We start from the raw sequence: 12192 nt of genomic DNA, 5'->3' as shown, positions 1-12192 counted from the left end.
AGGCTCTGTCTCAAAACAACAACAACAACAACAACAAAAACAAAAACAAACCTAGACAGCTAGACAGCACATGTTGGCAGGAGGTGGGAGAGTATAAGTGGTACAAGGTTCAGAGGGGAGCTTGATCAAGGGGGCCAGAACCTTATGACTGGATTAAGGAGAGTTTACTGATTTGAAAGCCTTCTCCCAAGATGCAGGATTTCCCTTTCTGACAAGGATGCCACAAGAGGTGATGTTAACTTGCTATCTGGATGACTCCTAGAAACATGTAAAACATGAAAAATATACCCCATGCTAAGTAAGGTCAAAATGCCGGAACTGCCATAGCCAACAGTAAAGGCAGTGATTAAAAGTCTAAAAATGTGCACATGCTGAAGTCGATATACTATGTGATGCCAGAAAACCCACCAGGCCATTTTATCTATGGAAAGGGCCAGAGGATATGCCAATTACCAAAGCCATGAAGAATATGATGGTGGGAGAGAAACTAGCATCACTAAGAATTTCGTGGCTTTCCTCCATAGACCAAAGCTGATGGTAGGAGAAACTGTAATAGAACTGAGCCCAATGATGGGAGACAATAGGAAAACAGCTGGACAAGGTCCAGCTCAAAATGGGTCCACTGGGTCACAGACTCACCCAGTGATCATGTCTTCAGTTGCTGGATATAGAATTGGAAAAAACAGACTTAGCAAATGGCACAACACCTACCACATTTGGTCTTTGCTTCTCACAGTGGAAGCCTCTGGGAGCTTTTATCCCCTGGATAATACCATAAATTTTAAAATACTATTACATTCCAGAGAGAGTGGGTAGAAGCAATTAGTATCACCCTAAAGAATCTAAATAATGCCAGGATAATGGACCCCATCAAATCTCCATTTAAATCATCAGTTTGGCCCCTGCAAACTAAACAAAGCTTAAAGGATAGCAGTCACCTACTACCAAGTAGAACTAAAATTGCAGGTGTCGTGCAAGATGTATATCTTTATTAGAGCAGATTAACATGGCCATGGAGTTGGCAAATGTGTTCTTTGCTAACTATCAAAAAGGAGGATCAAAAATAGTTTGCATTCACATGGAGGGGAAACTAGTATACTTTCACACTTTTGCCTTAGGATGATATTAATTCCGCCCTCTTTTGTCATACATAGTCAGAATACATTTGATCCTGTTGGATATCTTGCAGAACATTACGTTGTTCTACTACATTAACAACATTAGGCTAATTGGGCCAGATGGCCAAGAATAATGCAACAGAGACCTTCTTAAGACATATGCTTCAAAGGGTGGAAAATAAAACCTACAAGGATTCAGAGACTTTGATATTGGTAAAATATTTAGGGGTCCAGTGGAAAAGAACATTCTCAGACAGCTCATCTGAATTAAAAGACCAATTATGCATCTCGCAACTCCCACTATAAAGAAGAAAGCAAACCATCTGGTAGGCCTCTTTGTGTTCTAAAGGCAGCATATTCCACTCCTAGGAATGCTGCTTCAGCCCATATACTGGAAGACATTAAAGGCTGCCAGCTCTTTCCAGCCAGGGTAGGAAATAGCTCTGCTGTCAGTGAAGTCTACCCTGCATGCAACTCTGCAGCTAGAGACATATGACCCAGTACATACTATAGTTATTGGTAGTGTCACGGTTGGAAAAAGTAGTATGTGGAATTTATGGCAAGCCCCAGTGAAAGAATCACAATGCAGTCTTCACACACATGTCAAAGGCCATACCATTTGTGGTGGAAAGTTATATACCTCTATTACTGCCATGCCATTGGGTCCAGATAAAAATAGAATGCTTGACCATGGGTAATCAAGTGACTATGTGTTGAGAGTTTGCAATCATGAGCTAGTTCTGTTACCAATAACCCTAAGAATATAAAATGGAAGTGGTACCCATGATCAAGTATGAGCAGAAACACAGGGCGCAAGCAATCTTTATAAGTACGTAGCTTAAATCCCTATGTCATCCAGCACTGTTACATCAACACCCCTCCCTATGGCCATATGGGGAATTCTCTGCTGTCCAGATAACAAGAGGAAGAAAACACAAATATGCCAGCTTGATATGTGGGCATAAATCAAATGCCTTAAAGCTCAATACTAAATAAATATAATGTGTTTACAAGTAGTCTAAACCAATTCTTACACTAAAATTCTTACAAGTAGTCTAAACCAATTCTTACATTTTTAATCTGTCTGACTATAATTTATATTTCTTGCCAAGAAGAAAATATATTTCTGGAGCACTTAGGTTATTATCACTTCATAAACAGTTCAAGGCCAAACAAATTAATGCAAATTCCATAGTTACTGACATCATGAAAATTACAGAAATAATGTTCTATACCAACAAAACAGCCACGATGAAAAGAATGAAAACCAAGATAATATACACTCTCTGGAATACAGTCTTAAAAAAATAAAAAATAAAATAACATACCTGTTAATGTACTCATTATTTAGGGTACTAAATATTAATTATGAACCATATACTCAATACACATAAGATCAAAAAATTAGAGTTACTGTTCTCTCAAACCCAAATTTGAGCAAACGGTACTATACTATCAAAACTATTTACACATGAGGGATAGATAATTACATTAAAACTCAAGCTGAAGGGAGACTGATTTATTTTAACAATTATACATTAAAAAATGCAAGTGGAAAATGTAAATTCACTGGCTAATTTTTCCATAAATGCTCATGTTTTTTTCATAATATACATATACATATATATAAACATATGTGTGTGTGTGTGTGTATATATATATCTGTATTACTGTAAAGACACTTTAAAAAATCTTTTGGCCAGGCACGGTGGCTCACGCATGTAATCCCAGCACTTTGGGAGGCCAAGGCAGGCAGATCACCTGAGGTCAGGAGTTCAAGACCAGCCTGGCCAACATGATGAAATCCTGTCTCTACTGAAAAATACAAAAAAAAAAAATACAAAAATTAGCCGGAGATGGTGACAGGCGCCTGTAATCTCAGCTACTTGGGAGGCTGAGGCAGGAGAGTCACTTGAACCTGGGAGGCAGAGGTTGCAGTGAGCTGAGGTCATACCATTGCACTCCATCTCAAAAAAAAAAAATCTTTTACTGTTTCACTTAAAATGCCAATTCATAAGTTAGTCTTAACTGCAAATTTGAAATAAGACAGAAAGTACACATAGGTTGTATGTACAAGGCTCATAACAAGATGAATATAAAGAAAAACCTATATTAGCCATTTCAAAACTTCTGTAATAGATTACATTTCTGGATGTTGCCAAATATCTTTTCCCACCTGCCCCTGAAATGATGGTACTTTACTGGGATTTTGTTTTTTGGCTCCCTACTTCAAAACTTCTTTTAATATTCTAAAATAAGCACAATGTACTCTAGGTTATCTCATTCTCAGTTAAAAAAAAAAAACTCATTCATACCCATATCTTCTCTTAGGATTTGTCCCCTGGCATTCATTAAATATTTATTTAGTTTTTTACTGTCTGCCAGGCAAAGTAGGCGAAATCATTTTATAGTGTCTTAACACACAATGATATGTCCTGTTGCTTTAGTAGTTTTGAACTAATAAATTATATTTATAGATTCCCAGATAACGAATCACAGTTGAATTCCTAGAATGAATCCTACCTGAACATAGTTTATTAAGTTTTTGAAATATGGTTGGATCCTATGTGTTAATATTTTATTTTAAAATTTTTATTCTACATTCATGACTTCTTTGTCCTGCCTTCTTCTCCCAAGAGTTAAGACTTTTTAAAACTTTTTTCCTTTTTTACAGTTTTTGCTGAGAAATAATTGTACATATTACAATTGTACATATTAATGGAGTATGTAGTGATGCTTCAATACATATAATGTATAGTGATCAGATCAGGGTAATTGGCATATCAATCATCTCGAACACTTATCATATCCTAGAATTAGGATATTTATTCAATATCCTAATTCTAGATATTTGAAACTATACATAATAGTTAACTATAGTCATCTTACACTGGTATAGAACACTACAATGTATTCCTCCTATCTAGCTGTAATTTTGCATTCTTTAACAAATCTCTCTGTGTAACCTACCACTTCCCCCTACCCTCCTCTAGTATCTTCTGTTCTACTTTTGTCTTCTATGAGATGAACTTTTTTTAGCTTCCACATATGAGTGAAAACATACAGTGTTTAACTTTCTGTTCCTGGCTTATTTCGCTTAACATAATGTCTTCCAGTTCCATCTATGTTGCCACAAATGATAGGACTTCATTCTTTTTATGGCTGAATAGTATTTCAGCATGTATATATACCACATTTTTCAAATTCATTCATCTCTTGTTGGAAACCTAGGTGTTTCCATATCTTGGATGTTGTGAATAGTACTGCAATAAACCTGGAGGTGCAGGTGTCTCTTTAATATACTGATTTTCTTTCCTTTGGATAAATGTCCAGTGGTGGTATTGCTAGATCATATAATAGTTCTATTTGTAGTTTTTGAAGAACCTCCATACTGTTCTCCATAGTGGCTGTACTAGCTTACATTTCCATCAAAAACATTTCCCCATTGTTCTGCATCCTCACCAGCATTTGTTATTTTTTTGTCTTTTTGATAATAGATATCCTAAATGGCGTGAGATGATACTTCATTGTGTTTTGATTTGTATTTCCCTGATGAATACTGATGTTGAGCATGTTATCATATATTATTGGTTATTTGTATGTCTTCTTTTGAGAAATATCTGTTGAGATCATTTCCCTATTTTTGTTAAATATTTGCAAAATGGATTGTTTGTTGAGGTTTTTTTATCATTGAGTTTTTTTAGTTCCTTGTATATTCTGGATGTTAATCCCCTATCAGATGAATAGTTTGCAAATATTTTCTCCCCTTCTGGAGATTGTCTTTTCATTCTGTTGATTGTCCTTTTCTTTGCAAAAGCTTTTTATTTTTATATGATCCCATTTGTTTACTTTTGCTTTTGTTGCCTGTGCTGTTGCGGCCTTTTTCAGAAAATCTTCTCCAGACCCATGTCTTGAAGGATTACTCCTGTCTTCTGTTGTTTTATTGTTTTGATCCATTTTTAGTTTAGAGTGGAGGGTCTAGTTTCATACTGCTGCAAATGAATGTCAACTTTTCCCAGCACTATTTATTAAAGAGGATGCTTTTTCAGAGCATTTTTTTCATTAATCTTTATTCAGTAATTTTTGTATTCAATACAGTCTCTCAAAATGGATACAGACTTGTTAAGAATGAGAGAGATTCATTATCCATTATCCTTTTCTTTCTCCTAGATTTTCTATCTTGAGGTCACTATTTTCCAATCAACTTATTCGGGACGGGGACAGGTAGAGTGAAATTCAAATACATCTCAGAAATATGATTAAATCTATTGATAAAAACTATTTTTGAATGTCTTATTACACTAACAAGTTCTTTCCAACTGAAATTCCAATTTTTTCCTGTTAAACCAGGAAAAATAAATATCACAGCGTATAGTGTTAGTATCAAAAGGACTCTGAATGTAGACTTAACTTTAAATTCTGAATACAACATCTTATAGCCTGTGTGAGTTTGGGTTTAACCATAGTAAATCACAGTGTCTTCTTCTATAAATTAAATATAGTAATGTACACTACACAGATGTAACAATAATTACATTATAAATCATGTGTGACATGCCAAGCACTATTGAAAACATTAGATAAATGTTAGTTCATCCTTTCCTCAAAATAAAAGGTTATTTTTTCTTTTACTTAGTGGCTTCTTATTAAAAAAGATTAAACTACTATTTCTTGTATATAATCCCAAAAAAATGAAAGAGAACACCTTGAGCAAAGGATACAATGAAGCTTAAAACAGTCAACAGTTGGCTAAATTCATTGAAAGAAATGTGTGATGATTCTAAGGATTTTCCTGATCTACAAAGGAACTGTTTCTTTCAGATGGCCAGGTAAGTGGTACCACTTTCATCAAGAAAGAGCCCTAAGAATTTAACGAAGTGCATAGAGAAATACTGATAAACAGAGAGAGGAACTAATACAATAACCTCCAGAAAATAAAAATAATTATAAACATGAAAAGCAAGCAGATTGGAATTTTCATAATTTTGCGTGAGTATTCCAAAAAATTAAATAATTAGATGTCTTAATTTGAATATGATTTTGCTATGAAATTATATGCCTTACCAAACTATATCTATTATATATGTATACATATATATCACTCCAAAGGGTTGGACAAAATCAGGTATCCTAGGCTTCATTAATTAGTTAAGTGATTTTTTTTTTTTTGAGATGGAGTGTCGGTCTTGTTGCGCAGGCTGGAGTGCAATGGCGTGATCTCGGCTCACTGCAATCTCCTGCTCCAGGGTACAAGCGATTCTCCTGCCTCAGCCTCCTGAGTAGCTGGGATTACAGGCATGCACCACCACACCCAGCTAATTTTTGTATTTTTAGTAGAGATGGGGTTTCTCCATGTTGGTCAGGCTGGTCTCAAACTCCCAACCTCAGGTGATCAGCCTGCCTCTGCCTCCCAAAGTGGTGGGATGACAGGAGTCAGTCACCACGCCTGGCCAGTTAAGTGATCTTTTGAGAGTACACAGAACTGCAATTTCACTGTATTATAAAATGGTTAAGAATATACATTATTATATACTACCAATTAAAATATTACTTTCTCAAATATAAAATTTCTTTTTAGTTTTTACTGATTTAGTTTTTAAATAATCACCTACAAAGAAATTAATGTCATAAGTAAACCACTATGTTCAGGGAATTTATTTTGAAAACTCAATTATTCTTTAAATCTCATTTGAAATTTCAGCTGTTCTACTTTCTGCAAGATATAGTTCTTATACAAATCCTATTCCCTACGCATTCTTAAATAATTTAACTCAGGAAATGACATTTTCATGTTTCTATTATCCTCTATTATCTTTTTGATTCAGAAAAAATATGGTCAATAAGTTGTTTTGCATCTTGTTTCAGAATTCTGTGTGAATTCTAAATAGAAGGTTATCTTTACCAGAAAGTTCTTGTTAACCTTGAAGAAGGTGTCATGGTGGCTTTCTGAAAGTAATAATAACAGCACTAACAATAACAAAAAAAATTAATAGTTTTTGGATTCTAAAATCTGACCTCAAACTAGATTTACAAACTAGAACATTAAGAAACGTGTCATGTCATATGTTACAGTCAAATTAAGAAATGTGTCATGCTATGTGTTATACTCAACCTATCTTATTCACCACCCTAGCTGTATTATCAGCGGCACTTTAGTCACTTTTAAAAAACATAGATGTCCAGTATCCAATCTCAAAGAATCTGATTACATAAGTTAGTTTTTTTTTCCAACCAACCTCCAAAGAGGATGCCAAGTTATGGGCATGTTTGAAAATCACCAGCATATGCCTTCTACATCCATCATGCAATAATAGAATGGGAACTGTGAAGGCAAGGTTATATACCCAAAGATTAGCGATATTGACTGTATAAAATTTACTGTGAGAGTAATGTTGAAATAATACATTTTGCAACAATAAAAAATTAGAAATGGTACAAATATTCCTATCTGTTTAAATATCATATGACACAAAACAATCAGCTAAACTTTTAAGTGCCTTCCATAAATGCACCAAAAAAGTCCTGGTGTACCACAGTGAAAAGAAAAACTACCAACATGACATTTTTTCTGTTTCCTAATTGGTTTATTATATAATGCTTATATCTATTTCCACAAAAACATACTCCATGAGGAAAACAATTATTTTGAAAGACATTTGTTGAAGTATAAAGAATAATATGAAAAATACCTTTTACCAGGAAAATAGTCCAACATTTCATACTCCAAACCCAAGAGGAAAAAACAGATTATTTTAGAGAACCTTTTTGAGAACTACCTACAAATAATCAAATGAGATAAAGCCAAACAGTTTTAACCTATGTTGAATTGTGGAACTGTCTTTATGTTTTTGTTGTCAGTGTTAGCACAAGGGGAAAAAAAAAACCTTTGTTAAAATGTAAAACTGTTTAAAATATGCTATTCCTTCCTCCAGTCTGAACAACTTGCTTGAAAAAATGGAACTCATATTTTCTTCTACATTTCCACAGCATTAAGAAACAAGCATTACTAAGAATAAGGTAATTTGTTGCCATAATTAAGAACATACACTGGGCCCAACTAATCAGCATGATGTAGTCAAATAGAAAAACTACCACAAGTTTTAGGAGTTAGAAAAGTTAGATCTACCACCTACTACCTGCATGGCTTTGGCAAGTTCCTGTTACTCTCATCTGTTTAATCTTCTGAAAATTAGGATAATAGTACCATGCTACAAGGTAGGTTAAAGATTTTGTATATAAATTACTTAACATAGTACCTAGCACATAGAAGGAAATTAAATAAATAATAGTAATTAGAATCATCATAATCTGACATCTTTCTATTTCTGAAACAAAATTCTCCAAATTTTTTCACCTAAGTTTTTTGACACATAAAACTTGATACGTCATAATCTTCAACAATATGAAAAAATAAAAATACATTCCCATTTTGTCAGCCAGAAAATAGCTCAACCTTAAATTCTTCATTGAAGTATAGACATTGTGTGGAAGCTCCTTGAAGAACCTTTTGCAAAAGTTCAAAATTCCACTTCATGGATTTTTAACAATGACAACAACAATCTATACTTTTTGGGGGATTTTTTTTCCCCAGAAGAAAAACAAGCAAACAAAACTTTCATCAACTTCCAGAAAAATAAGCCCAGTGTCTTATCACCATAGCCAAAACAATAATATATTGACAGGCCCAATCTAGCAATGAGATAAAGTCACTGCCAGCCTAGATTCAATACTTCATTCAACCCATTTTACTAATTTCAAACAATGATTCATGAGCCTCCTAAAATCTGAGACAATCCCATGTTCATCAGAAGTTACCACTTCAAATTATTATTTCAAAAAGAAAAAGATTAAATTACTAGTATCGAATGATTAATCACAGAATGACATTCATTACTTAGATTTAAAAACCATGCTTAACTTTACTACTAGGAATTTCCTTTGAAACAACTGTAATAGTAAAAAGATTAAAGTGCTTATTAATAGTGATAGTTTTCTTTACATGATTCTACTTGAAATAATTTACCAAAGCAGATTATGTGCCTTTATGAGGTTTAAGAGAAAAAATATACTTCTTACATCTATTAAATGTGTTCTTTTATTTTTACTTATAAAAATGTTTCCTAATTGCTTCAAATTGGTATAATACTTTATTTATACCCTCAATAAAAGGTGCTCTTAAGTACTGATAAGTATATTGTAAATATCGGCTAGGTTTTATATATAATACGATACATAGAAAAACAATATTTTCACTACAAGGGTCTACTGGATACCTAAATTTAGTATTTCAATAAATACATTCACTTAAATATTCAGAAATTGACAGGACTATATTGCATAACTAAAATTAGGTGAATTGTATAAATGCACACTGTTTTTAGTTCTTTGGGAAAACGTGCTTATATAGTTGTTTCCCAGATACATCTGGGTTTCCATTTCGTCTCAAAATCTTATTTCTTTAGCTCTACTATCTCTATTCCTTTCTCTAGTTCTATCAGATTCCTATACTTAGTAAGTATATCCGAAATGTTTAATATATTTTTGCTTATCCCTTAAAATCTAAAATGTTTACATTCCTACTATGTATAAAAATTTACATAATTCAACAGTATTCCATATCTACCCATTATCAAAATTAATATGTAGCAAACACAATAAACTGATACAGTGTTCACAAAGGGAAACAACATAAAAAGTCTTCAAAAAGGACACCCAAATCCAGCTTTTTGTATTCCCCTGTATCTACCACTACTTCTGCTCAGTACTTCTGTTCTCCTGCCTCTATTACTATAATACTACTATGCTGAAATTAGAAAGAATTCCATTCATACTCTATCACTTATCTCTAAAATGACATATACACATGCTATCAATTAATGTATTTGAGAATATCTATATGGAAAATTTCTGGTATTTCCTACTTTGTACAATCCTAACAGATACATACCTATGTCATATGCCAGGAAATCGGCAGAAAAACATTTTGCACCGTTACTCAAGGAAGTGTCATTATGGGTATTTCCTCCAAAAATAAGCATAGCTCCATTGATAAGAACAGCTGAATGAAGGTATCTGGCAAACCCACTTTCTTTCAAAATAGTCCTACAGAATAAAATTTAAAAATGTATTACAAAGGATAAAATGACCTCCCTGATTTTATATATGTTATATAAAGGGTCTACTTTGCATACAGAGTTTTCCCTGGAATTGTGGGGGAAAAAAACATATTTTTTAACAATTTATAAATGACCTCTAAACTTCAATATTTCAAAAAAAAATATTTTGAGGCTCATAGCATCTTAAAATGCTTTGAGGAGACACAATATCAAAAAGAATTTTTAATACTCATAATAATTTATATTATAAATTATTTTTTCATTTACAAAGATAGGAAACAAGCCATCTTAAAACTAGAGGCCCAAAACTAATTTTAAAATACCAAATAAGTAAAAAGTTAAATATAGTAAATTTAGTCTAAACTGTATTTGGTTAAAACTTTATAACTCATATGGACTCCATAATAAACTTTTAAGTTTTTATTTAAGTATAACATGCATAAAACTGAACATATCAGAAGCCTAAAACTCAATGATTTTTCACAACATGAACACAACTAAGTAATCAGCACTCACATATAAAACTATAAGAATATTACCACTGTTCTAACAGCATAAATTCATTTGCTGTTTTTGTACCTTACCTAAGTGGAGTCTATAGATTGCACTCATTGATGAATAGGTACATTTGCTCAAGATATATATATATTTGAGATATATATTTTTTGTGTAATCAAAAATTACAATTACAATGCATCTTGTGAAACATTACAATTAATATAAATGTTCTTTTAATTAAAGTATAATTCTGAGAGAAAGTATTATAAATATATGCTCACAATTATAACTGATCTGAATGAATGGATATGTAGTAAAGGTGCATGACAATATAAATAAATACTAAATAACTACTCTAAAGCCCTGATACAAACAATTAGAAGTTAGAATTATTATATACATAAACATAGCTAATACATAAAGTATAGTTAGTATAGTATATTTAGCAGCTCCAAAACCATGGATTATAATATCAATTAATTTCTAAAGAATATGAAGCTCAGCCGGGCAAGGTGTTGTCTCACGCCTGTAACCCCAGCACTTTGAGAGGCCAAGGCGGGTGGATCACGAGATCAGGAGATCAAGACCATCCTGGGTTGATCCAGGGCGAAACCCTGTCTCTACCAAAAATACAAAAAATTACCCGGGCATGGTGGCACGTGCCTGTAGTCCCTGCTACTCGGGAGGCTGAGGCAGGAGAATTGCTTGAACCCGGGAGGCAGAGGTTGCAGTGAGCCAAGATCGCACCACTGCACTCCAGCCTGGGCAACAGGCTGAGTTTTTTTTTGAGACTCTGTCTCAAACCAAAAAAGGAAAAAAAGTATGAAGCTCACTTACAGAATGGTAACATGAGGAGTTCTACAAACACTCCCACTAGGAAAAGAACTATAATTGGTAAAAATTATAAAAAGCAATCATTAACCTCAGAAAATTTTACTAAGAGCAACACCAAATAAAGAAACATTTACTCAAAAAGAACAGCAATAGTCTATGGTAATAGATACATTACTTACCCCAACCCCCTCACGCCTGCCTCACACACACACAACCAATTCAGCATGATAGAAATTCTACCGCAGGCAAGTAAAGCCAAGAACATAAGGCTCCTTCATCCCTCAACTCCCACTCTAGGCCAGCGATATCTCACTAGGAGTGGCAGGATACCAGCACTTCCCATTCCCTCCAGCTCTGGGTTACAGAAGCTCTATTCTGGGAAAGATCATGAGAGGTCTGGGTGCTCTTCCTATGCCCAGTTGCCACTCATAGGGTGGTAGCTATACACTAATTCCAGCAGGCTAACAACATTGGACCCAATAGTCTTCATCCCACCTCACTCGTAAGGCAGAGTGTTGCATGCCGAAAGAGCCAAGTTGAGAAGACTCCAGAGACTACTATCGCCATCTAGTGCTCTGTACATAAAGTAGTGGTGTCACTCTAAGAGGAACAGGCCACTAAGCCCC

General features: G+C 33.9%; 1 protein-coding gene across 4 annotated transcripts in view; it reads right to left on the bottom strand.

Moving 5' to 3' along the window:
- ATRNL1 (attractin like 1) overlaps positions 1–12192 on the bottom strand; it is an 839413-nt gene that overhangs the window by 683265 nt on the left and 143956 nt on the right. For all 4 annotated transcript variants that reach the window (XM_024254146.3, XM_024254147.3, XM_054522910.2 and 1 more), the window contains exon 10: positions 10066–10220. In XM_024254146.3, the coding sequence (XP_024109914.2) occupies positions 10066–10220 (155 nt within the window). The remainder of the gene's footprint in view (positions 1–10065; positions 10221–12192) is intronic.

The sequence above is a fragment of the Pongo abelii genome, chromosome 8 (assembly GCF_028885655.2).
Source record: "Pongo abelii isolate AG06213 chromosome 8, NHGRI_mPonAbe1-v2.0_pri, whole genome shotgun sequence".
Classification (NCBI taxonomy): domain Eukaryota; kingdom Metazoa; phylum Chordata; class Mammalia; order Primates; family Hominidae; genus Pongo; species Pongo abelii.
The sequence above is the reverse complement of the archived record's forward strand: the minus strand, read 5'-3'. Positions and strand labels throughout refer to the sequence as shown.